The 26,112-nt window shown below is 37.2% G+C and overlaps 2 protein-coding genes across 7 annotated transcripts; both read right to left on the bottom strand.

Moving 5' to 3' along the window:
• Positions 1–68: 68 nt before the first annotated feature.
• On the bottom strand, positions 69–18,992 carry herc4 (HECT and RLD domain containing E3 ubiquitin protein ligase 4). 6 transcript variants are annotated; one of them, XM_051915890.1, is made up of 24 exons: positions 18,799–18,992; positions 17,527–17,809; positions 14,365–14,524; positions 14,121–14,197; positions 13,803–14,024; positions 13,631–13,722; positions 11,403–11,533; positions 11,072–11,232; positions 10,493–10,593; positions 9,467–9,591; positions 9,234–9,293; positions 9,011–9,122; positions 8,668–8,857; positions 7,546–7,718; positions 6,228–6,347; positions 5,921–6,019; positions 5,670–5,843; positions 5,455–5,598; positions 3,873–4,039; positions 2,925–2,991; positions 2,765–2,847; positions 2,458–2,641; positions 2,225–2,327; positions 69–1,647 (listed from the first exon to the last, which is right to left on the bottom strand). In XM_051915890.1, exons 2-24 carry the CDS (start codon positions 17,750–17,752, stop codon positions 1,439–1,441), a joined length of 3,180 nt encoding a protein of 1,059 aa, XP_051771850.1. In that variant the 5' UTR covers positions 17,753–17,809; positions 18,799–18,992; the 3' UTR covers positions 69–1,438. The 6 variants fall into 6 exon arrangements, 4 of the variants coding, with proteins under 4 accessions (XP_051771850.1, XP_051771851.1, XP_051771852.1 ...); XM_051915891.1 differs by having other exon boundaries at positions 10,493–10,584; XM_051915892.1 differs by having other exon boundaries at positions 10,493–10,569.
• A 1,595-nt stretch (positions 18,993–20,587) lies between these two features.
• Positions 20,588–26,039, bottom strand: ccnj (cyclin J). Its single transcript, XM_051917742.1, has 6 exons — positions 25,874–26,039; positions 25,409–25,484; positions 24,087–24,297; positions 23,602–23,901; positions 23,283–23,442; positions 20,588–21,671 (listed from the first exon to the last, which is right to left on the bottom strand). Exons 2-6 carry the CDS (start codon positions 25,475–25,477, stop codon positions 21,362–21,364), a joined length of 1,050 nt encoding a protein of 349 aa, XP_051773702.1. The 5' UTR covers positions 25,478–25,484; positions 25,874–26,039; the 3' UTR covers positions 20,588–21,361.
• Positions 26,040–26,112: the final 73 nt, after the last annotated feature.

The following is a 26,112-nucleotide window of genomic DNA, read 5'->3' as shown; positions in this document are numbered from 1 at the left end:
TGTTGCATTGCAATGTGGAACTCAAACACTAAAACACGTGATTAAAAAAATAATCACAACATCAAAACTAGAAAATATTGTGTTTATTTACAATTTACAAACACAAGAAAAATGTCAGCATTTGTTGAATTGCTTCCACATACCCTTCAACACACACACACACACACATAATGGCACAGCAACTAGTAGCTCATATATACACACACACACACACACACACACACACACACACACACACACACACACACGTGTGATGAGTGATTTAAGACTAACAGAGTTTTAACTTGAATGTCCTGCACCATGAACGAGTGCAATAATCCAACTCACTTATTTTAATTGGTCATTTATTATTACTCTGAAAATTATTTGATTTTTTAAAATCACGCAAACTTCTTAACACCTGTAAGACTTGGCATTGTCACTCCAGAATATGAACATTATAACAGTGATGAACACATTCAGTGTCCATCAGACACATTCTTGCACCTGCTATCAGATTTTGGTACTTACTCAATCTTGGAAAAAATAAATAAATATCAAAACAATCTGCGTTTGTTTTTAGTTAAGGCATATGTAACAAAAGTGCTCTAAGATCCCTTAAGGACACACATGACTTTATTTGAACATCATGTGTGATTCTGCATTAATATTCATCCATTAAATCCTAAAGTCTATCTGAACGACTTGCCAAATATCACTGCTTCTTCAAAAGTCACATGACATTAATATCTTATTGGTTTAGCAAGTGAGATTTCTGCACATCCATATGAAGTCATTTAGAATAAAACATAATTAAAACAAAAAACAAAGGATTTGTAGCACAAAAAAACTTACTGTTAACACTGTACTATAAGGTTGTATACGCTAATATTAGTTAATATCATTAACAATAAATATTTGCATTTAATAATATTAATTAATGTAATCTCTACATATACTAATACATTTTAACAGTAAATGTAACAGTATATGTACGTTAACAACAGTCAATGCATTTTTGAACGAATGAATAGTGTATTTATAAATATAAATCACTACAGTGAATTTATAAATTAATGAATTCTGTTAGTTTATGATACTAATGTTAACATGTAGAACCTTATTGTAAAATGTTACATGTTTAAAAAAAAAAAAAAGGTAGAAAAGAAAAAATATATAAAGCTTACTTGCACACAAATGTCACCCAAACTTTGAGTATGTACCAAAATACTGATATACAAATACTGTTTACATGTTTCAGTCCCACTGGGACGCTGTATTTGCAGATTTTAGTGTCTTTATTTAAATTGTAACTGATGATTATTCAGATGCATAATAAATCAAATCTTTCTATGCTAATTTCAAAAACGAATCAAAAGCAGCAGTCACACTGAATCACACGAGCTCTTCTGCAGTCTGAAGCGTGGGGTACCTGCGCGGCACGGATCGCTCGCTGACGTCAGACGAGGTTGAAGCCCTGGTTGTGTTCGATGGCCTGCAGCAGTTTCTCCCGGAGTGACTCCTTACTCATGTACTTGGGCAGATCCAGCAGGTTGAAGCATGTGTGCGCTACAGGGAAATACTGCTCTCCTCCACCGGTGGGCTGGATCACTAACGCCAGGCTCTTCATTCCCATGATGGGGATCCGGTCGCTGCCCGTCAGGAACACTGGAGTAAATGACAGGAAGATGAGTCAAAGTATGTACATACTGACAGCGATTCTGAAGCACTGCTGGCATGTTTCATCTAGCTACACACTAGGTTTAAAGGGGACCTATAATGCCCCTTTTCACAAGATGTAATGTAAGTCTCTGGTGTCCCCAGAATGTGTCTGTGAAGTTTCAGCTCAAAATACCCCACAGATCATTTATTATAGCTTGTCAAATTTGCCCCTATTTGGGTGTGAGCAAAAACACACCGTTTTTGTGTGTCCCTTTAAATGCAAATGAGCTGCTGCTCCCGACCCCCTTTCCAAAAAGAGGGCGGAGCTTTAACAGCTCACACTTCGGTTGCTCAACAACAACAAAGCTGGAGAATCTCACGCAGCCAAAATGAGGATTGTCAGTAACGGTGTTCAGCCTTACATTGTTCAAACCGGAGTCGACACTGATGGAGAGACTCAGGAAGTAGTTACAACTTTTAGGACGTTTCTGAATGGTTAGTGGATAAATTTATGTAGTTGCTGTGGAGTTGATTCAACTCATCGACTAGCATGTAAATCTAAACTCAAAGATGAATCACTTACACAGGAACTGTTTCTTCTTCTCCAAAGGCAGCTCGTGAAATACTTCCCAGAATATCTTGATGGTGGGGTGATCCGCCCAGTACTCGCCCTTATACTCTGTGCTCTGAGAATCAATACAGCCATTTACAAAGTGAACAAACTACAGTATGAAAGCATTTCCAAACACATACTGTTGGATTTCAAACACAAAACCAGCAGCAGACCAAGCAAATTCTTCTGAAGTTTATTTTTACCTTCTCTAATTCCTTCCAGTCATAATTGGTGTTTCCTATAACCATGGCCTGCAGTTCGCTGGGCTGGAAAAGCTCTAGAACCTTCCCTCCACACACTTTGTGAAATCCAGCGTGGAAAGCGCTGAACTGAGGAGCCACGGAGGTGTTGAATATATAATTAACGTAGGCATTGACAAACTCCTGCCTGGTAAGGTTGAAGGGGTGAGAAAAACTATTTAGTTGGGCAAAAATATATTAAAATCATGTAAAAATACAGGGTGAGTTAGTAATAGTCACAATGCTTGTGATGAGAGAATGTAAATATTGCCTGTTGGATTTGTTGACGGTGATGTCCGTCCCATTGGGTATCAGCTCTAATACCTCTGTGGCACCAAAATTTTCCTCTGTGATCTGCAATTTTAAAATGACTGTATATGCATTTATTTATTATTTCATTATGGGGAAACAACACTTTAATGTGTTCTTACTGTGAAATTCAGGCAGAAAGTTTCTTCCAAATCATCCTCTGTATAATCCAGCAGCTGCTGAAGACTCCTGAAGATCCACAGATAGAGAAAAACACAGATGAGGATCATATTTACACATCCCCTAAAAGGGGTCATATCATATATTTTTCAAGATTATTACTTAACCCTACAAAGCCTATTCTATCATATTTGATATGCACATTTCTAAGGCCTCTAAATGATCAACATGATCAAAACTTTGCTGAAAAACCTGTTGCATACAATCTATTACATGCCTTCTGATTTGATTATACTTTTTTAGCAAGTAAAAGTATAATTGTACAGTTGAAAAATTACTCTTTGTCCATATGAATATCAGCAGCAATCTGCACCAAATTGCATACTTTTGCTCAGTTTGGGCCTCTGAATATTGAAGTGTTTTTCCTCCATTTTCTTACTATATCATACAATATGAGCCTTAAAAGCCTGATGTATCAAATATAATCCTAAACAAAAAACACATAAGTAAACATTTTGTTTTAGATTTTTTAAAAAATATTTTATCTTTCAATAAATTCAATAAACTGTTGCATTTAAAACATGTCTTTACAGGGTTAAAGTTAGTTATTGTTTTCAGCACAAAATAGTCATATTTTAGCTTTTCATTATAATGTCCCTTAAACATAAACAGTCCATTTTTACTGAACTCCTCAAACACACAAGTTTCTGAACACAGAATAGGTGCCATTAATGTGAATGTGGATCATGCATGTATCCAAATGCTTTTCATCTGTCTAACATCAGAAGGTTTATGGATTGAAGAGGAAGTTTTAGGTCCATCATGTGTTTCATAGTATATCTCAAACAGTCAAAGAAAGTTTGATTCTTCATGATATGAGGCCTTTAAGCTCTGGAACCTATAAACAGAAGCACAAAATCAAAGTCTCATCAATCGACTGAAAAACGCACCTTCCTACATCAGGCATGAGTTCTTTCAGGTCCTCTAGAGTGGGCACTTTCTTCAGGAGTTTCTTGTACAGCGCTAACGGGAAGTTCAGCTCCACTATCGTGAGGTTATAGATGGCCAATCCACAGACGACACCAATCAGGTGGAACAAGTCGATATCTTCAAATGTCTGCAGTAAAGCATAGCTGACATGTGAGACTGACATTTCCTCATCTTACTCTACAGTAACTTTATCTGTAGCATATCTGATATTATCTTGTGAGAGATAGGTATGAATGAAGAGTTGGTTTAGGGCAAATTTTTTATGATTATATTTCCTATGTATATTCCTGAGAACTTTTGAACTTTTCATGTTTTTGATCTTGTTTTTTCTAATTAATGTATGTTATATATAAAGCAGCTGTACTTTTATAAATGTGAGTGGACTTCTAATGTTTCCTAATGTACATAAGTATATAGGTATAGTATATTATACTTATGTATACTTATATATTATACTTACTATATTTATGATGACTGCCATATACAACTTGTTTTGTCTGATTTACTTCAATATACATGTTTTAGAAGAATAAAGGTTAAAGGGGTCATGAATTGAGAAATCAGCTTTCGATATATAATAGTTCAACGACTGATCCTGGAATGTGTCTATGATAGGCGAACCGCCACCTCCGCAGAATAAATCAATGCCTACTTCATTGCAATGTTAGCCCCGCCCACTGGCATGTTAGTGAGATGAGGAGGAGAGAAGAGCGATACTGGACTAAAATAACATTACCTTTCAAAGGATCCTAATGCAGGAATATGGTTATTTATTTTCAACAATGTGAATGTCTCAGTTGAGCTAGATTTATTTGTATTCGGTACATTTCACTGTGGATTCTTTGGTAAATCAATTGCATTTCGGCGCAGGCTTTGCAAACACACTTATGATATGAACTCCACAGTAATGCAACAACATGTAAGTAACTGTGTTAATTCTAATGCCTGATCTGATATTAATGATTCATGTACAGTCACATGTTCTTTGTCTGTGTTTCAGTAAATCAAACCAGTGACTAAACGGTCAACTTTATGTTGTTTCTCTTAGTAGGATAAAAATAATCTGTTATTTAAACAGCGATTAAATTATATATAGAAAGCGATCAAAGAACGCTCCCTTTACAATCGCTGGAGCTGTCAATCAAACAGCGTGAGATGATGAGATCACTGCTTTCATGTGCTCAACAACATGTCTGTGATCGGCTACAGTGTTCATTACTGCAACCTTTCATGCCACGATCTAAATATAAATGCCATAGATTTAAGTGTAATGCTTTAATCAACACTTTTCACGATTAGTTAACCTTGAGAGCTGTAATAGTAAAAAAAGTTTTCGAGAGAGTAATACTTAGCTATTTCATATTGCTATATGCTGTATTTCATACAGTAACAGATCTCTAAATGAGATCAAGTGTGTAATATTTAAAACATTTTGTCTTCGTACTGTGCACTTCGTTTGGAACTTTTGCTTTTTTATGGCCTCCGAATGAAGATTTTTGAATATTTTTTTCTCAAATGACATTGCGTGCTTTCTTACTATACCTTGTGAGCGAACCAGATGAGTCTGGAGTCCTCGTAGTATCGAAACATGCCATACTTAGGGTCTAAGAGTTCTTTCATGATGAGCAGGAAGAACTCTTTCCTCACACCACCAGCGTCCACGGCCTCCTCTCCAACAAAGATCACCTGCAGAATAACAGAATTAAAAACCGCAGAAGCAGCAATGAAGATGCACAGATTAAGGCAAACTTGTTTACCTTGAGCGGCTTCTTGTAATCAACGTTTTTGGACTTCCTTAGCACCTCCATGGAGTCTCCGACCACGTTATCTCGGCGTACGATGAGGATGAGGCAGGGGTTTACTGACTCTACTCCTCCACCAGACAGAAAGAGTGAGTGCAAGTTCTGTCTCTGAGCCTGGTCCACGGCTATCTGATCACAAACAGCACTGTGAGCGCACCAGAGTAAAACATGATGTCAAATCTTCAGATGCAGCAGAGCTCTCTCACCTGCATCTGGATCACAGCATCAGTCTGGAGCAGCGTCGTCTTTGCCTGAGCGTCAAAAACAAACGGGTATTTGCACAAGGTGACCTGCGAGTCCATGACCTGTTCAAAACAGATGAGAGACAGAGGAGAATGTGAGTTTGACTGTGTGATTTGATGCTAAAGAAAAGTATATTTCACACATCTAGGAACAGCACAGGAATTACACACGTCAGCTTAAAGTGACTGCAAATGAAAATGAAAACTTCATTGTAAATTAAATTTAGGAGTGTAAAATGGCGCTGATTACATTTGTACAATGCAGACTCACCACAGAGAACATCTGCTGCTGAAACCAGGTGACATAATCATTCCTGATGTCAATAAGCTCATCCAGCTCATGAATATAGAACTTGTCATACTGGATGATTTGGCCGGCACGCTCATTAACCTGCAACACGATAATTAGAATGATATTAGCAAATTAATATTACAGAATTTCCATTAACACTTTACAATACGGTTTCATTTGTTACTGTACATTCACCTGCAAGAATGAGAAGAACGTCTCATTGTTAGTTCATGTTAAAGGATCAGTTCACTTCAAAATTAAAATTTCCTGATAACTTACCCCCATGTCATCCAAGATGTTCATGTCTGTCTTTCTTCAGTCGAAAAGATGTTAAGATTTTTGAGGAAAACATTTCAGTATTTTTCTCCATATAGTGGACTTCACTGGGGTTCAACGGGTTGAAGGTCCAAATGTCAGTTTCAGTGCAGCTTCAAAGAGCTCTACATGATCCCAGACGAGGAATAAGAGTCTTATCTAGAGAAATGATCTGTCATTTAAAAAAACAAAAAAAAACAAACAAAAAAAAACATAAAACATGTTTCTATACTTTTTAACCACAAATGCTCGTCTTACACTGCTCTGCGATGCTCCACGTATTACGTAATCACGTTGGAAAGGTCACGCGTGATGTAGGCGGAAGTACCGTGGTAGGGCGAAAAACTCATTTTCTCCTCCAACTTCAAAATCGCCCGATATCGATGTTTTACCTTTTTTTGTAAAGGGCGTTTGACTTTGGCGTTAGTCTTTGCACGTTCACTTTGTATACACTGGATCTGTACTTCCGCCTACGTCACGAGTGACCTTTCCAACGTGATTATGTAATGCGTGTTAAAAAGTTTGGTTAAAAAGTTTTTGGTTTTTTTTTTTAGAAAATGACCGATCGTTTCTCTAGATAAGACCCTTATTCCTCGTCTGGGACTGTGTAGAGCCCTTTGAAGATGCATTTAAAATGCAGTTTGGACCTTCAACCCATTGGTCCCCAGTGAAGTCCACTATATGGAGAAAAATCCTGGAATGTTTTCCTCAAAAACCTTAATTTCTTTTCGACTGAAGAAAGAAATAAACATCTCGGATGACATGGGGGTGCGTAAATTATCAGGAAACTTTAATTCTGAAGTGAACTAATCCTTTAACTAATGAAAAAGTACCTCATTATGAGTAGGTAGTAAGACATACACAAAGCATTTAGGCATGCCATTTTAAATGATTTGGGGCACACTAATTCTAATTTTAGTATTTAGGACAGATTTTATCCAAATTGGGTCACAGCCAGTGTCTGTTCAACTGTGGTGCTCACCGAGTGGAGGATCTCCAGGAGTTTGAGTGAGGTGTGCAGGAAGCAGGTGAAGATCCTCTGTTCAGAATGGGGAATTCCCAGTTTCTGCATCCGCAGTAGATACACCACCACCTCCTTATAGAGCTCCACCAACCTCTGGAAGACCGCTGGCTCAAACTTGGACCACCAGTTTCCTTAAAAAAAACAAACAAAACAAAACAAAAAATATCAAAAAAATAGTTCATTCTAAATGTAGGCAAAAAAAAGCACATGTAAAAAGGGAGAATCTCAGGAAAACTGCCAAGAATATGTGCAGGCAACATTTCAATATAAATTTAAACCCTGAATAAGATATTATTAGTATTACAGCAATGAAAAATAGATTTTCCTTGTGCAAAAATGTTTGATTTTTGGGTGAAGTGTGACCCCGACATTTCTTCATGAGATTCACCAACAAACTAAATGATCAAACAAGAAGATAGTTGAAAAAATTATCTCCTAGATCCCTTATCCCCTAACTTTATTTTTTTTTTTTTTAGAAGTGAAATTCACAAATTATTCTTTGTTAAAAAAATACTGAACAGGCAGGATGGCTCCTGAATGGCATGGCCTCTGGCATGCTGTGAGACGATGCGCTTATGCTGTGAATGTGTAAACAATTTAGAAATACCTACCAATGTGCAGAAGTTGACCATTGCCTATTGTACACTAATAGTGCACTATGCATATGGTAAATGTGGCCATTGTGTACATGCATGCAGTTGCAAAGAAGTTAAATTCCTTTTAACTTCAAAAAAACAAAACCGTCATAGAATGTAATGGTCCAACTGGTCTGGGAACTTTCCTAGGCAAGAGAAGAAGTCTTTTAAAAAAGTTTGAGAAGTAAATTTGCGGATCCATTCATGAAGGAGAGTCTAAAAAAGCATCACTTTAAATAAAGACTTTCTGTACACAGCCACCGCATTATACAAAACATGTTTATACTGTTCATACTGTTTCATTTCCATTTATTTTTATATAAACTGAGCAGTAAAAATGCATTTGATTGCTGATTTTGGACCAGAAAAATATTGTTCAGTGTTTTACAAGAACCGTGACGAAGCCCAACAAAACAAATGTCCTCTTGTAGTGGATGGGACGTACCAAGCACTTTGATGGGGGTGTCTTTCAGGCTTACGATGGCCTTGGCGAAAGGAATGGTGAGGGTGGTGTAGTTGTTGGGGTTGCTGAGGAGCGGACACTCGGGCAGCGTGAGGTAGAGCCTCAGAGCTTCGATGTCTGGAGGAGAACTGCTCAATCTGGGGAGGAGATTCTTCTCCAAACTGGCAGCTATCTGGATTAGGATAAAGCATGCACTGGTTACAACAGGAATGATGGGCACTGAAAGGAGTAGTTCACTGAAAAATAACACATTTAACATGAATCTTCTGAAAATGACACTACGTTGGTTTCATTCTCGCTGGAAACATAAAAACAAGTGACTTACAATTTGTGATATATGTGGGTAATCAGGCTGGATGAGCCTGTGGTAGAACAGACGGGCCGTGTTAATGTCCACACCTGAGCACTTACTGCTAGTGCTGTAGTGATCTGGATTACTGCAAAACACAACACTCATTAGAGAAACAATCATCAGCTATTTATGAGGTCTACACAGAGCAATTATATCTATATAAATGATGTGTTTTGAATGTATAACATCTAGTTACCTTCCAGACAGAAAACTTCCATTGAGACAACTCGCTGAAGAGAACACAAGATCAATCTCACTACAAGAGACACCAAAGACACATCATCAGTATGATGTTCAGAACTATGCAGACAGCTTCATGACGTTTTTTTTATTTGAATTAAGGCTAGATAATCATTTTTATTAGGATAGACTGAGTTTCATCTACATGCCCTAATGTAAAAATCAAAGTAAAGAAAGTCAAAGCAGTACTTGGTGATTTCTGGTGACAGTCTCCCATGGCCGTGATTGAGCCATTTCTGGATGAGGTCAGCGCTGAGTGTATAGATCTGTCCGTCAGGTCTGGTTATCCTCACATCCAGCGGAGGGCTGTCATCCTACAGCAATACAGCTGAGTCATTTAAATGGGAACATCAGCGAACGGCCAATCACTACAAAGGCAACTGTATAAACTAACACATACTGCACATTTTTGAAATACATTTGACAGATTTAGACGGTGACATGTCGTGTTACCATGTAGCCAGTGTGACACAAAATATTTAAAGGTTCAGATAAATACAAAATCATAAAATAAATGTAAAATTTTATTCTGGTACCATAATAATGAGGAAAATGTAATAATAAAGATCACAGATGATGTAAAAACAGCTGTGTGGGAGAGGAAATAATAATAATAATAACCTATAATACAGCTTTATTTATAGCACTTTTCACAATCCAATCAAATTTTAAGGGGACCAATACCCTTTTTTACAAGATGTAATATAAATCTCTGGTGTCCCCAGAATGTGTCTGTGAAGTTTTAGCTCAAAATACCCCACAGATCATTTATTATATCATGTTGTAAATGCCCATTTTTGAGTGGAAGGAAAAAGATGCCGTTTTCATGCATGTATCTTTAAATGCAAATGAGCTGCTGCTCCCCGCCCCGCTTTCCAGAAGAGGGCGGAGCATACAGCTCCTGTCTCGGGTACTCTGCCAAAAACTAACAAAACATCTGTTTGGTTTTGATTATCATCTCTAACATGATCATGCACATGACATTGCAGTTTTCCATCATCATGAAAGTTCATTATCAGTCTTTTATTAGTCTAAACTTCTGATATATGGTTTTCTGTGTGCACACATACAAAGCATTGATTTTTACCATTATATGGTGGTTGTGTACACACACTGCTGACACACATTTATGTTCAAAAGTGAATTTTGCATAATAGGTCCCCTTTAATATATGCCTCATCAGCCTTTAGCTTGATCCTTGACCTCTGCTCATACCTGAGGTAAAGCATAGGGAGCGAAGCTCTGGTCTCCTCCAGCGTAGATCCTCTTCACACAGTAACTCTGCTCCGCCTCTGAAATACACAGCCCTGTCAAATCTGAAACATCACCACATGGTTTTCCTGGGGTCCCTACTCTGTATATTGATTCAGTGTATACACAGTGGGACACTGATGAGTGAACAAAAGTGCCCATGTACAATACTGAAGTGCAACTCAACTCTGTGTGATGATCTTTACTTACATTAAGAGTACATTTACATTTATGTATTCGACAGACACTTTTATCCAACTCACACTGCATTCCTAGGAAACAGACCTATAATCTTGGTGTTGCCTTTAGTAAATCATGTTAGCATTTTCCTAAATAAGCCATTTAGACTAGAGGTGTGTTATCTGTTACAAGAAGAGTTATTTGGTTTATTGACTTTAAGATAAATTGCATAAAATGTATGATGAAAAGCCTTTAGCATAATAAACAAGTCAGTCCTGATGCATGCATTTGGGAAACACTGAGAAGGCCATCTATCTGAGGGATGAATTCTGTTGAAAGACTTCATGTAAACGGTCAACTCACCTATATCCATAGGCACGGGATCAGTATGTGCTCGCCAGCAGCCCTTCACAGGGGTGGGACTCATCCTATTGTACGTGGAGCGGGTTCCGAGCTGTCCGTTACCCCCGAGACCAAACGAGTCAATCTTTCCTGATGAAGGGATGAACGCCAAAGTGTGCTGCCTTACATGCAGGTAAAAACAAAAGCAATTCATGTTCTTCATGATTAGAGATACATTCTTACACAGAAGCTTCTCGGTAGCAGGTCTCAAGCTTTCATATAGAAAACTGAGACAAAGACATTGAGTGAAAATGTAACAATGTTTTTTTTTTTTTTTTTAATGGATACTTACCTACCACAAGCTATCTGTGCAACCACATTCCCCATCAGTTCAAACACCTTCCTGGGGTTCACCTCATGGTTTGTGGTGTTGTGTCCCAGCTGACCGTACCCACCAGCTCCAAATGTAAATACACCTCCCTCCTACAAAACAAAAATTACTAATTACTAATCACGTAAAGTGATCAATACTATAGCAAATTTTGTCGCAAAACGTAACTATATTATTACCCAACTCTAATCTGATTAATGCGACTATAAGGCATGAAGATATTATAAACATTAACATAATAATTTTCTGTAAATCTGCTTTGAAACAATGTGGAATTTAAAAAGCGCTATACAAATTAATTTGACTTGACTTAATCTAAACCATGGCCATTCCTTCTTCTGAATGTACAGCATTAAATATGTCAATAAATTACATCTTTGATTATTAAAGGAGTCATGACATGAGAAATCAAATTTTGCCCTGATCTATTGACATAAGAAGTCTTCGTATCAATAAAAAAGCATCCTGCAAATTTCATAGCTTAAAATATCCTCCTCATTATAAACAAAGCATTTAATCAAGTTCCAAAAACATCTCGTTTGGATATTGTTAGATTTGTGATGTCACAGGTGAATTCATTTGCATATGCCTGCATCCAGAGCAAGACATCGACGAATAGTTATACATCATTGCACTATAGGCCCCGCCCACTTGCATTCCGTTGCTTAATGGTAGACAACTGTCAACACTAGATACAAGTGCTGTGTTAAAAGCAAATAGATTCCATTATAATAACTCTCGCTGTCTACAATGGATCCCAGTGCCAGAAACAAGTGGATGGTTTATTTAAATGGCATCCCAGATCAAGTCGGAGGATTATATGTTTGTTCATTTTGTTTTGTAAATGAGGCACAACATAATGGAGAGTTCGCAAAGAAACTTTTGTAGAAAGATGAAGCAGTCAATACTATTTGATCTGACAGCAGCTGCATCACAAGCAAGTAAAATATTAATAAAACAATTGATAATGCTTTGTCTGTGAATGACGGTTTTATATGGATGTTTCAAAACACTTACTCCCATGCAATAGCGAGTGGACGCTGATACCGTTTCCTATGAAATGACATTAGCCAATCATAACAATGGCTGTGTACTGACAAGCCTCGAAGGTGCCGCCACTAAAAACAGATAATTTCAGACATAGGGTCAAAATGAGGGTTGAAAATAATCTTTTTTTTTTTTTTTTTTGTACATTAACATTATAAATGAACCTCAAGGAATATTTTAAAGGATTAGTTCACTTTAGAATTAAAATTTCCTGATAATTTACTCACCCCCATGTCATCCAAGATGTTTATGTCTTTCTTTCTTCAGTCGAAAAGAAATATAATATTTTTATATAATTTTTCTCCATATAGTGGACTTTACTGGGGTTCAACGGGTTGAAGGTCCAAATGTCAGTTTCAGTGCAGCTTCAAAGAGCTCTACACGATCCCAGACGAGGAATAATAGTCTTATCTAGAGTAACGATCTATCATTTTCTAAAAAAAATAAAAATTATATACTTTTTAACCACAAATGCTCGTCTTGCACTAGCTCTGCGATGCGCCACGCATTACGCAATCATGTTGGAAAGGTCACGCGTGACGTAGGCGGAAGTACCACGGTAGGGCGAAAAAAAAAAACTCCTCCAACTTCGAAATCGTCCGACATCGTTGTTTTACCCTTTTTTGTAAAGGCCGTTTGGCTTAGTCTTTGCACTTTCGCTTTGTAAACACTGTTTCGGTACTTCCGGCCAGGTCACGCGTGACCTTTCCAACGTGATTATGTAATGCGTGGCGCATCGCAGAGTAGTGCAAGATGAGCATTTGTGGTTAAAAAGTATATAATTTTTTTTTTTTTTTTAGAAAATGACCGATCGTTTCACTAAGTAAGACCCTTATTCCTCGTCTGAGATCACGTAAAGCTCTTTGAAGCTGCACTGAAACTGACATTTGGACCTTCAACCCATTGAACCCCAGTGAAGTCCACTATACGGAGAAAAATCCTGGAATGTTTTCCTCAAAAACCTTAATTTCTTTTTGATTGAAGAAAGAAAGACATGAACATCTTGGATGACATGGGGGTGAGTAAATTATCAGAAAATTTTAATTCTGTAGTAAACTAACCCTTTAAAAAAAAAAAAAAAAAAAAAAAATCATGTCATGACCCCTTTAAGCCCTTAAAATAAGCAACAAACCCAACCATACCTTTGTTAGTGCTGCCGTGTGGTCCTCTCCACAGCATATGTAAACGACTCGTTGGGACCTGAGAGTCTTCAGCAAGGCAGGGAAATAACGATCTGAAGAACACCACACATCCCACCATAAAAATCATTAAACTAAAGAAAGCTTAACTGAATGTCTAAGGTGTTTGTTTTACCATCATTGTCACTGAGGCCCAGCTGGCCGAACTTGTTTCGCCCCCAGCCAAAAATGGCCCCAGACAGCGTGAGCCCGAAGCTGTGAGCGCCCCCTGCAGATATCTGGGCAAATGGGATGCCCTGCAAAGACTGAATGACTTGTGGGGTGGAGACACCGGCTCCCTGCATCCCGAGCCCCAGCTGTCCATATTTATTTTGGCCCCAGGAGAATATCTGACCTCCTTGAGCAAGAATTTGGGAATAACATCACATAATTAGGGTAAAGAGAGCAGTTTCAGATGTAATAATACGTTTTAGAACTATAATAAGAATCATACCTCTGGCTAAAGCAAGGGAATGCCAATATCCACAGGCCACCTGGGTAATGTGAACCTCTGACAAACTCTTGACAGTTCTGAGAAGAGAGAACAGAAACACAGAGTTATTTATGCTATGCGGGTAGGTCATGGACTATGATTGTCATAGTTGTCTACAGAGGTTTTTTGGGAATGGAACCCATTATAGTGGCAATAATATTGGGATATATGATACTTCAAGGTTTAAGAGGTGCAGATTCATTACCTGGGTACACGGAGACGGTCTTCTATATTTGAAAGGCCGAGCTGCCCGTCTGAACCCAAACCCCATGCAAACACTTGTCCTTTATCATTCAGAGCCAGAGTATGAGCTTCACCGCAAGACACGGCCACAATGTTCTGAGCATCCAGAGACACTACCTGTTCTAGAGAGGGGGTGTAAACATCAGATTATACTGATGAACTACATGGAATACTGGCCAATATAACTGTGCATATTTTAATATGTTGCATCTGCTACAGCAAAATTCATATTTGAATGGCACAATCTGCATAATACAATATTCTTAATGTTCATTAAAGGATTAGTTCACTTTAGAATTAAAATGTCCTGATAATTTACTCACCCCCATGTCGTCCAAGATGTTTTTGTCTTTCTTTCTTCAGTCGAAAAGAAATTACGATTTTTGAGGAAAACATTCCAGGATTTTTCTCCATATAGTGGACTTCACTGGGGTTCAACGGGTTGAAGGTCCAGATGTCAGTTTCAGTGCAGCTTCAAAGAGCTCTACACGATCCCAGACGAGGAATAAGAGTCTTATCTAGAGAAACGATCGGTCATTTTCTTAAAAAAAAAAAAAAAAAAAAAGATTATATACTTTTTAACCACAAATGCTCGTCTTGCACTGCTCTGAGATGCGCCACGCATTACGTAATCATGTTGGAAAGGTCACGCGTAACGTAGGCGGAAGTACCGCAGTAGGGCGAAAAACTCCATCTCATTTTCTCCTCCAACTTCAAAATCGTCCAATATCGTTGTTTTACCTTTTTTTGTACAGGGTGTTGGAATTAGTCTTTGCAAGTTTGCTTTGTAGACACTGGGTCGGTACTTCCGCCTACGTCTACCTTTCTAACGTGATTACGTAACGCGTGGCGCATCGCAGAGCAGTGCAAGATGAGCATTTGTGGTTAAAAAGTATATAATTTTATTTTTTTTTTAGAAAATGACCGATCGTTTCTCTAGATAAGACTCTTATTCCTCGTCTGGGATCGTGTAGAGCTCTTTGAAGCTGCACTGAAACTGACATTTGGACCTTCAACCCGTTGAACCCCAGTGAAGTCCACTATATGGAGAAAAATCCTGGAATGTTTTCCTCAAAAACCTTAATTTCTTTTCGACTGAAGAAAGAAAGACATGAACATCTTGGATGACATGGGGGTGAGTAAATTATCAGGACATTTTAATTCTGAAATGAACTAATCCTTTAATGTCTTTGTGAAGGTTTATTTTACAGTATTTGTTGTTGTAAAGGACCCATCAATTTCAGTGCAAATATACGAAGCAACATACTTCAAACAGAGTTAGAGGTCATGTGACTTCTAAAGAAATGAGTTGTTAGAACAGCAGTCGATGCCACACTGACTCATACCTGCATTTCTGTGGAATGGTAATTTGTTACCAAATCCATCAGATTGATTTCAGCAGATGTTATTAACGTACAGGCTGTTCCATTGATATAACCTAATATAACCCAGGGTTCCCTAACAGGGGTGCTTGAATGGAATGCAGAGTTGTGAGTGAGAATGTGATGTACCATTCAAAAGTTTGGCTTCAGTAAGATTTTTTTAAAGAAATTAATAATTTTGTTCAGCAAGGATGCCTTAAACGGATGAAAAGTGAGTTATTTATAATGATAATAATAAGAAATGTTTATTGAGCAGCAAATCAGCAGATTTCTGAAGGATCATGTGACACTGAAGACTGGAGTAATGATGCTGAAAATTCATCTTTGATCACAGGAATAAATTACATTTTACTATATATTCACATAGAAAACAGTTTTTTTTTTAACTGTAATAATATTTCACATTTTTACTGTTTTTACTGTATTTTTGATCAAATAAATGCAGCATTGCTGAGCAGAAGAGACTTTTCACAAACATTATAAAATCTCACTGATCCCAAACTTATGAATAGTAGTATAGATAAAATAGGACAAAATAAAACAAAGAAACACTTTACTCTGACCTTATATATTCAAAACCTACTTTACTTGAAACTTACAAAAAATGAGGCTTGGGTGAGGTTTGATCCAGCATGAAATGTTTGGATCAAGAAAAGTGGGTGTTACAAGAATGAGGGAAGGAAACACCTTAATATTACCTTTTTAAGCGTCACTTAATTTTCTTTGAGAAGAGTAATAGGAACTAATGTCATCAGCCACACTGACTTGAAGTGAATCATTCAGATTAAAGGATTAGTTCACTTCAGAATTAAAATTTCCTGATAATTTGCTCACCCCCATGTCACTGAAAATGTTCATGTCTTTCTTTCTTCAGTCGAAAAGAAATGAAGGTTTTTGAGGAAAACATTCAGGATTTTTCTCCATATAGTGGACTTCACTGGGGTTCAACGGGTTGAAGGTCCAAATGTCAGTTTCAGTGCAGCTTCAAAGAGCTCTACATGATCCCAGACGAGGAATAAGAGTCTTATCTAGAGAAATGATCGGCCATTTTCTAAAAAAAAAAAAAAAGAAATTATATACTTTTTAACCACAAATGCTCATCTTGCACTGCTCTGCGATGCTCACATTGTAAAGGTCACGGAAGTACCGATCCAGTGTCTACAAAGCGAACATGCAAAGACTAAGCCAAACGCCCTTTACAAAAAAAGGTAAAACAACAACAGTTTTTCCACCCGTGGTGCATCGCAGAGCAGTGCAAGATGAGCATTTGTGGTTAAAAAGTATAATTTTTTTTTTTTTATTATTAGAAAATGGCTGATGGTTTCTCTAGATAAGACCCTTATTCCTCATCTGGGATCATGTAGAGCTCTTTGAAGCTGCACTGAAACTGACATTTGGACCTTCAACCCGTTGAACCCCAGTGAAGTCCACTATATGGAGAAAAATACTGGAATGTTTTCCTCAAAAACATTAATTTCTTTTCGAGGGGGTGAGTAAATTATCAGGAAATTTGAATTCTGAAGTGAACTAATCCTTTAAGATCAACTAATCCAGTTAAAAGCCACACACAGCAAAACATCCAGTGTTAAATTAACACTTCCAGTGTCACCCGGTGTTTATATAATCCAGTGTGGATTATATAAACACTGGCAATGTTAATTTAACACTAACAGTGTACATTTCACACTGGAGGTTTTACTGTGTAACATTATAATGCTAGCAGAGGGCCTGTGTGGCCCTACCTGGTTTCTTGCGTGCTTTGTCATGCCCCAGCTGTCCCAGGTCATTGCAGCCACAGGTGTACACCGTCCCGTCCTCCAGCAGAAAGACGGTATGACGTCTGCCACATCCCACGTCCCGCACACGCTTGCCCTCGAAGAACTCACATTTCCTCGGCTCCAGCACTATCTCCTCATCAATTCCACCTAAACCGAGCTGCCCGTACGAGGCATTTCCCCAGCATAGCATGACGGCGGGCCCGTATGGCCGCTCTCTACCGCAGGTGAAGACTTACAGGTTTAAGCACTTCACGCAAACACACACACACACACACACACACACCTGTCAGGTGAAAGCAAAACCAAACTCTTTGAAACTCTTTTAATGATACATTCAGGGTGGGGAAAAATCAATAACTAAAATAAAAACAATAATAATAAAAATAGAAAATATAAATAATAAGTTACATGAAAGCAACCTACTAAAACGTACAAACTATTTTGTATTTTAACAAATAAATGTAACAAATACTGTAACCATATACTCAAAACCACATTTTCTATAAGTAACTCAACTCACAAACCACTATCTGTTTTGATATTTGCTATCACTAGGTTAAAAAAACTAACTAGTAGCCTACTAGTATAGCGGTCACAGTTTAAATAGATGAAAAGGTAAGCACGCAGATTAGTCCCGCCCTGTAGAGAAAATTCAGAATCTCTCTAGAAAGTTCAGTTTGTGGGAGGTGTGTAAATAAACATTTATTGCATAACACACCTTACAGTTAAAGACTATAATAAGATGCATTAAAAATGGGTACTACTAATACTTTAAGTGCTTAAAGATACATTTAACTTTTGTATTCTAAACAACAACAACAAATGTAACACTGTATCGAATTTTAAACTACAGACCACGTGATTCACGTGAGATTTAAATGTCCTGATCGCTGGACACTGACATCAGTGACTACTATGTGTGTATGAAAATGACCGTTAAAACGGTTGGTGATTAAACGCAGTTTTGAGAGAATATCAGCAAATTATTAGAGCAAAGCGCGTGCTTGTTTTAATAACAGGCTATCAAAATAAAATAAAACACACCTCACTGATGTTGTGCACGAGTTTGTGACTTTAATAAGACCATAAACACGTACCGCCCCAAGTATATTTCATTAGTTCGCATGAACACCGCTACACCAGATGAAGATATGTCTGCACACACACACTCCCATACAGCGTTTTGACAGCATGCGAGTGTTAGTCAGTCTTAAATCCTCCCTGCTTTTTTCTTACCTGTTGATATGTAATATAATACTCCTCTGGACGTCTCCAGCACAGGTTCAGGGCTTATGTTTACATGAGCGTTAATGCGGATATATTCTGTAATGTCATGACAGCCTGAAAGAGCGCCAGCAGTCGGACACGCGCTTAAATACACACAGCAGAACGAACGCGAAGCTGCTGTAATATTCTAGAGCGTTTCAGACACACCGGATGTGACGACACATGTGGTGTTCCTGCGGTGTGTTTGGAAAAACACACACACACATAATAATAATAATAATAATAATAATAATAATAATAAAGATGCAATAGAAAATAATTTGCTACATTTCCGATGATATTATGCTTTCTTGTCTTTATATGTTCTAGATCTAAAGGCTAAGAAAGGCTATTTAAAAAACAACCGGTCACCGTTTTATAAAATCAAGGCTTTTTCTAGCCACGGCCAAAGCTATTTCTTCAAAATAAAAGTCTAGACAAATTCAATGTAAATTATTATTTAAAAAAAATATTGCGTTACGTTAAGTTTTTTTTTTTCTACTTAGTTTTGTTCTGTACTGTTAGATGTATTATTTTTATTTGTTTATCTAGTTTCAAAATATATTTTGTAATTATTTTAATCTGATTTTTGTTATTTGTTCATTTATTTGAATCTATTTAATATTTATTTTATTCTTATTTTTAGAGACGCACTGATATATCGGCCAATAATCGGTATCGGTCGTTAAAAGCAAATTTTCACAGTATCAGCCGATAGTTTAAAAACGGCCGATATATTCTCTCGATCAAAAGAGGGCAGGAAAATGCACTGAATTTGTGCTTTTGGTAAAGAACATGCTAGAAACCAGTTTGATGTTCAATATTAATAGTACTTATATGAATTCAGAAAGTTAAGAAATATTAATTTAATCTTCAGAATTTCGTTAATGTATGTTAATATTAATTTGAGTGATGTGTTTGTTTATAACTGATACCAGTTGATGAAATGGAGAGAATAAAGTTTTTTATTTGCATTTCTTTCAAAATATAATGATTAATTATTAATTATAATAAAAGTAGCCTATCATTAATTTAAAAGAAGGTATAAAAGGCAGAACCCCCAAACTATCGTTATCAGTATCGGCAGATATCACTCTGAATAATCGGCTATCGGTGGAGAAATTTAGTATCATCAGTGCATCTCTACTCATTTATATATATATATATATATATATATATATATTTATTTATTTATTTCAGTCATATTTTTTATTAATTTATTTTCACACTTTTTTTTCTCTCTAAACTTTTTCCTATCACTTTTTTTTTGCATTAGTTGTCTGAAATAGGTTAATTAAATGTATTTGGTTCCTCTTTTTGTTTTTTAAAATATGTTTTGTTTTTGGACTTATAGCATTCATATTTTGAGTTGCAATGACACACGCAATCACTTGCCTTAAATGGATAATAATTTTCCCTGACATGGATGTATACATGGATGTGTGCCTACAACAAAGAACAATACAGGATTGAAAATGTTCCCTTAAAATGTTTAATTTTTGTCTCAGTTTCTGTCATGATTTCACACATGCATCAGTTTGTTTATCTGCAGCAATTCATGTTAATGAATTTTAACCATGCTTGTGAACATTGCAAGCATTTGAATCCAGATTAAAAGTTCCAGTTTTCATTTTACATAACCAGGACATTTGGAAATGCTTGATTAAACTTGATTAATGGACAGCATTTATAGCTGCAGGCTGGTAAAGCAAACGCATTTTTACATCTCTATTATAAAACAAATAGCTGAGAAGGCATCTTAAAGCTTTTTTATCAACATTTATTCTACAAAAATCACCCACCCCATCATCAGAACAAACGTATCAGTTTACGTGAATGACTTTTCAACATCAGTTAAACGAATCAAAATGCATGTCTGTAATAACTGACTGTGTGATTCTCAAATTCTCAAAACACAAAATGCAGGGAAATTCTAGAACTATTCATAAAGACAAATAGTTGCATATGTGAATGTTTGTGTGAAGGGTGAATTTAATAATAAACATGTTCAAATCGATACAAACCTCAGTGTAAATGCACCAAAACAAGCTACAACAGAAATGTTGCATTTTTATTAAAAAAGAAAAAAAAAAAAAAAAAGAAAAACACTATACCAAAGTGCATTTGTAAGGTCGCAAGACAATAATAGTCTACATTCAATGAGGTAGAGCAAAATAACACTTGCTTGTGTTAGTTAAAACAGTAAGTTCTTGTACAAAGTTACTTCAAACTCCCATGATGTCTTCATTTATTAAGTAACTTAACACAACAAATGAAACACCAGTGGGAAATGCATGACAGCATTATAATATTGCACATTTGGGATGACTCCACACCTCAGTGATTTAAATCATCTAGTCTTCACCCTAATCACTTAAATTAAAAAGGATTCAGAATGTAGCAGCTGAAGTGGCTTGATTCAAGTAACATTTAAGAGCGGTGTGCTTGTATACGGTGTACGGCTGCACACATAAATACAAACTCTCCCCTGTGCAGTGGAAAGGACGGTCTGGCGCTTTCCCGTCCTGGTTCATCACCTGTCAAAGCAGGGGTACAGCGTGTTGGCCTGGTAAGCCCTGCCGGGCACGTTCACCTTGGCATCCATGGTCTGTGTCTGACGCAGAGGCGCCGTGGAGGCCGTATGTGTCAGGTATGTTGCAGGACCTTGAGCCGACACTACCACCGGCTGGCAGTTTTGCTGCATGTACTGTGTGTTCGGCCGCTGCAAGTACTGATGCAAGGACACGCTCGGAGCCTGGACGGGATACACCGTCTGCGCTGGCTGAGAGCTCGGCTGATGGCATTTCTGCTTGTTTGCTTCCTTTACATCGCTGTCATGAGCACTGAGAGAGAGGGAGAGGAAACTTAGGGGTGATGATGTCCAATATTTGTGGCATTAATCTTTCCATTCAACTATAATTTAGCACATGCTGAAGCATGCAAGGTAATAAGTGCACTACTGAAATGGAGGAACACTGCCAAAGGTTACATTAAAAAAAATTAATGCTTAAAGGGATAGTTCACCCAAAAATGAAAATTCTGTCATCATTTACTCCCCCTCAAACCTGTATGAATTTCTGTCTTCTGCCAAACACAAAAGAAGATATTTTGAAGAATGTCTGAAACCAAACAGTTGATGGTCCCCATTGACTTCCATTGTATTTTTTTTTTCCATACTACGGAAGTCAATGGGGTCCATCAACTGTCTGGTTACCAACATTCTTTAAAATCTCTTTTGTGTTCAGCAGAAGACAGAAATTCATACAGGTTTGGAACAACATGAGGGTGAGTAAATGACGACAGAATTTTTATTTTTGGGTGAACTATCCCTTTAGTTTTATTAACTGGGACTTGACAGAAAAGTTTCAATGAGGTCAAACCAGTGTTATTTTAGTATTATTGAGATATTTATAGTTTCTATTAATATTTTGAATTAGTTTGGAATAATTAATTAATGTTTTTGAAAGAAGGCTCTTCCACTCACCAAGGCTGCATTTATTTGATAAAAATAAAGTAAAAATTGTGAAATATTATTACAATTTAAAAGAATAATTTTCTATTTAAACATATGTTAAAATGTAATTTATTTCTGTTATTTAGTTTGGAATAATTCAGATTTTTAATGCTTTTAAAAGAAGTGTCTTCTGGTCACCAAGGCTGCATTTATTTGATAAAAAATACAGTAAAAATTGTGAAATATTATTACAATTTAAAAGAACTGTTTTCTATGTGAATATATGCTAAAATGTAATTTATTCCTGTGATCAAAGCTGAATTTTCCAGTCTTCAGTGTCACATGATCCTTCAGAAATCATTCTAATATGCTGATTTGCTGCTCAATTATTATTATTTGTTATTGATGTTGAATTTTAATAATGTCTCTTATTACTATCGATGTTGAAAAGAGTTATTGCTGCTTAATATTTTTGTTTAAACCATGATCTTTGATGAATAGAAAGTCCAAAAGAACAGCATTTATTTGACAGAATCTTTTGCAACATTATAAATGTCTTTACTGTCACATTTGATCAATTTCATGCATCCTTGCTGAATAAAAAAAAAAAAAAAAAAAAAACACTTACCCAAAATTTCTGAATGCTAATGCATCACAGTTTCAACAAAATCTGAAGCAGCACAACTGTTTTCAATATTGTTAATAATCTTTCTTGAGCAGCAAATCATCATATTAGAATGATTTCTGAAGGATCATGTGACACTGAAGACTGGAGTAATGATGCTGAAAATACAGCTTTGATCACAGGAATAAATTACATTTTTACAATATATTCACATAGAAAACAGCTATTTTACATTGTAATTATATTTCACTTTTTTTTACTGCATTTTTTTAATCAAATAAATGCAGCCTTGGTGAGCAGAAGACACTTCTTTCAAAAACATATTTTTTTTTCTAAAGGTTTTAGTCAAGGATAATTACCCTGGGTCAAACTCACATTAATAGTCTCTCCACGCAGGGCAGCAGCTGCTCCCAGGTGTACGCTGACAGACGCTGGAGGCGTGGAGGCCAGGACGGAGACAGATGCAAGATTACCCGTGAGGAGGCCACACATGCTGCGGCAACCAGGGACGGGACGAATCGCAGAAATGCATGGTCTTGACACAGAAAAGAAATGTTCTAATATAAAAAAATATTAGTACAAAAACACATGTGCAAGAACAGAAACATTCTGATTCTGTATATCATGTAGTTCTTATACATTCCCACAACAGGTGAAAATGCAATGCATGTGAATTTGGGACTGGACGCCACACCTTGTAGAGACACCTCTAGGAAGTAATCAGCATATTTAGACATGTACAGCATGGTCTTCTCCATGCACGCCATCGGCCAGCCGTCATGCAGGTCCGTCTCGTTCACGGCGACTGGCAGGTAGTACTCTATGAAGTGTGCAGCCGTGGGGAGGTACAAGTTCCACTGAAACGTCTCGAGGAGCAGCAGCTCCATGTGCAGGAGACCCTGTTTGGTCAGAACCAGGTTCATAGAGCTCATGCAGCCCAGACTGTTCAGCGTCTCCAGCTTCGGGACACGGTCTTCTCTCTCCTCAAACTTGCCTGGATAATAAAAACTTGCGAGATAAGTCGACGTGAAATGTTTGCACACTTTTGCCATCTGATGTACTGCAGTATCTTCAACTAGATGTTTACAATTTCAGAAGAACATGTGAGTGATTTTTGCATGTTTGCACATTGCTATGCAGCTGCTGAGTGGTTGTGGTAGATAGGAGTACAACTCTTACTGGCCAGAAGCAAGCAGGACAGAGCGACCATGTGAAGCTGCTGCACTGAGATATCATAGCGGTCCATGAACAGGTCCAGCAGATAAACAGCCAAGTGTCTGGCCGCCGGACACAGCTTGAACCGATTGCTGACTATAGCGATGAGGTCTGCAAAATATCGTCTAAGGCTCAGCTGTGGGGACTGGCCTTTATATGCAGGCAACCGCAGCTCCTGAAAGACAACCACACTGCAATTCATATGTTTTTATGGTATATTGATTTGTGCAATAACCAAGTTAAGTTACACATACATGCAGAAAATCTTACTTCAATGAAGATTTTATTACAGGCTGATCTGTGCAATAGCCAAGTAAAGATGCATATGCATCTATTCAAGTTGCATTTACATGAATGCATGCATGTAAATGCAACTTAAATGGATGCATATACAACTTTACTGAATACACAAATGCAACTTTACTCAATGCATATAACTATAACCTAAGTGCATGCATATGCAACTTTACTGAATTAATGTAAATGCAACTCAAATGCATGCATATACAACTTTACTAAATGCAACTTGAATGCATGCATATGCAACTTTATTGAATGCATGTAACTATAACTTAAGTGCATGCATATGCAACTTTACTGAATTAATGTAAATGCAACTCAAATGCATGCATATACAACTTGACTGAATACACAAATACAACTTGAATTCATGCATGTGCAACTTTTCTCAATGCATGTAACTATAACTTAAGTGCATGCATATGCAACTTTACTGAATTAATGTAAATGCAACTCAAATGCATGCATATACAACTTTACTAAATGCAACTTGAATGCATGCATATGCAACTTTATTGAATGCATGTAACTATAACTTAAGTGCATGCATATGCAACTTTACTGAATTAATGTAAATGCAACTCAAATGCATGCATATACAACTTGACTGAATACACAAATACAACTTGAATTCATGCATGTGCAACTTTTCTCAATGCATGTAACTATAACTTAAGTGCATGCATATGCAACTTTACTGAATTAATGTAAATGCAACTTGAATGCATGCATATACAACTTTACTAAATAAAACTTGAACTGAATGCATGCAACTTTTACTTAAATGCATGCATATACAACTTTATTTAACGCAAGTTGCATTTACATTAATTCAGTAAAGTTGCATATGCATGCAAAAACCAAGCAGACAATTTCACTGCCATAAAAATTTTGTAATACTGATTTGTGCCATGTTTACATGCAGGCATGACATCATAACACAGTTCAGTGGCACCAAATAACATCACAATGACAGGGATACAAACTTTGTAACGCAGGGCCTGATAGATGTCCTCTGCAAGTTCTCCTTTCCACCACTGACCCTCCAGCTCCATCGGGCTCCTGGAATATATGAGGTTTGAAGATCAGATCAGAGTCATTGAGCAAAAGGACCTCAATGCATCCCAACACAAATCAAAGCCTAAGCAACAATCAGCGCTGATGACGGCGAGACCGCTGATTGGTCCAACACTCTCCTCAATCAAGAGGATTTAAAGTAACAAGCCCGAGTTTTCCCTCATTGTTCACAACAGTTATTGGGTCAAACCAACTCGGTTCAGATCACAGGCAACAAGTAACAACTTATTAGCATACATTAACCTGCTATAAATCAAATGAGTTCTAATAGACGCCTGTCAAATTAAACAGCCGCACTACAACCGTGAGTAATAATAAAGGGGAAAAGCTGACGATGAAAACTTTTCAATGTTTTGAATCAGTTAAGTACTTACCCTACACAAAGACGCCTGCATACAGACAGGACAATGCAAACCAGCAGCCGAACAAACTCACTCGGGTAATCAAAGTGTAAATCAAAGTAAAGTTCACACTCCTGTGTTCACAAGCAGAGTAACAATACACGCACTGCGAGTGCGAGCCCATTGACCATCTCAGCCAATCGAAAGGCGCCTTACAACCACAGAGCGCAACCAATCAGAATTCATCTTTCATCAGCGTCATCACAAGGCAT

The sequence above is a fragment of the Ctenopharyngodon idella genome, chromosome 13 (genome assembly GCF_019924925.1).
Source record: "Ctenopharyngodon idella isolate HZGC_01 chromosome 13, HZGC01, whole genome shotgun sequence".
Classification (NCBI taxonomy): Eukaryota; Metazoa; Chordata; class Actinopteri; order Cypriniformes; family Xenocyprididae; genus Ctenopharyngodon; species Ctenopharyngodon idella.
Note: the sequence above shows the minus strand (reverse complement) of the source record. Positions and strands in the feature narration are given on the sequence as shown.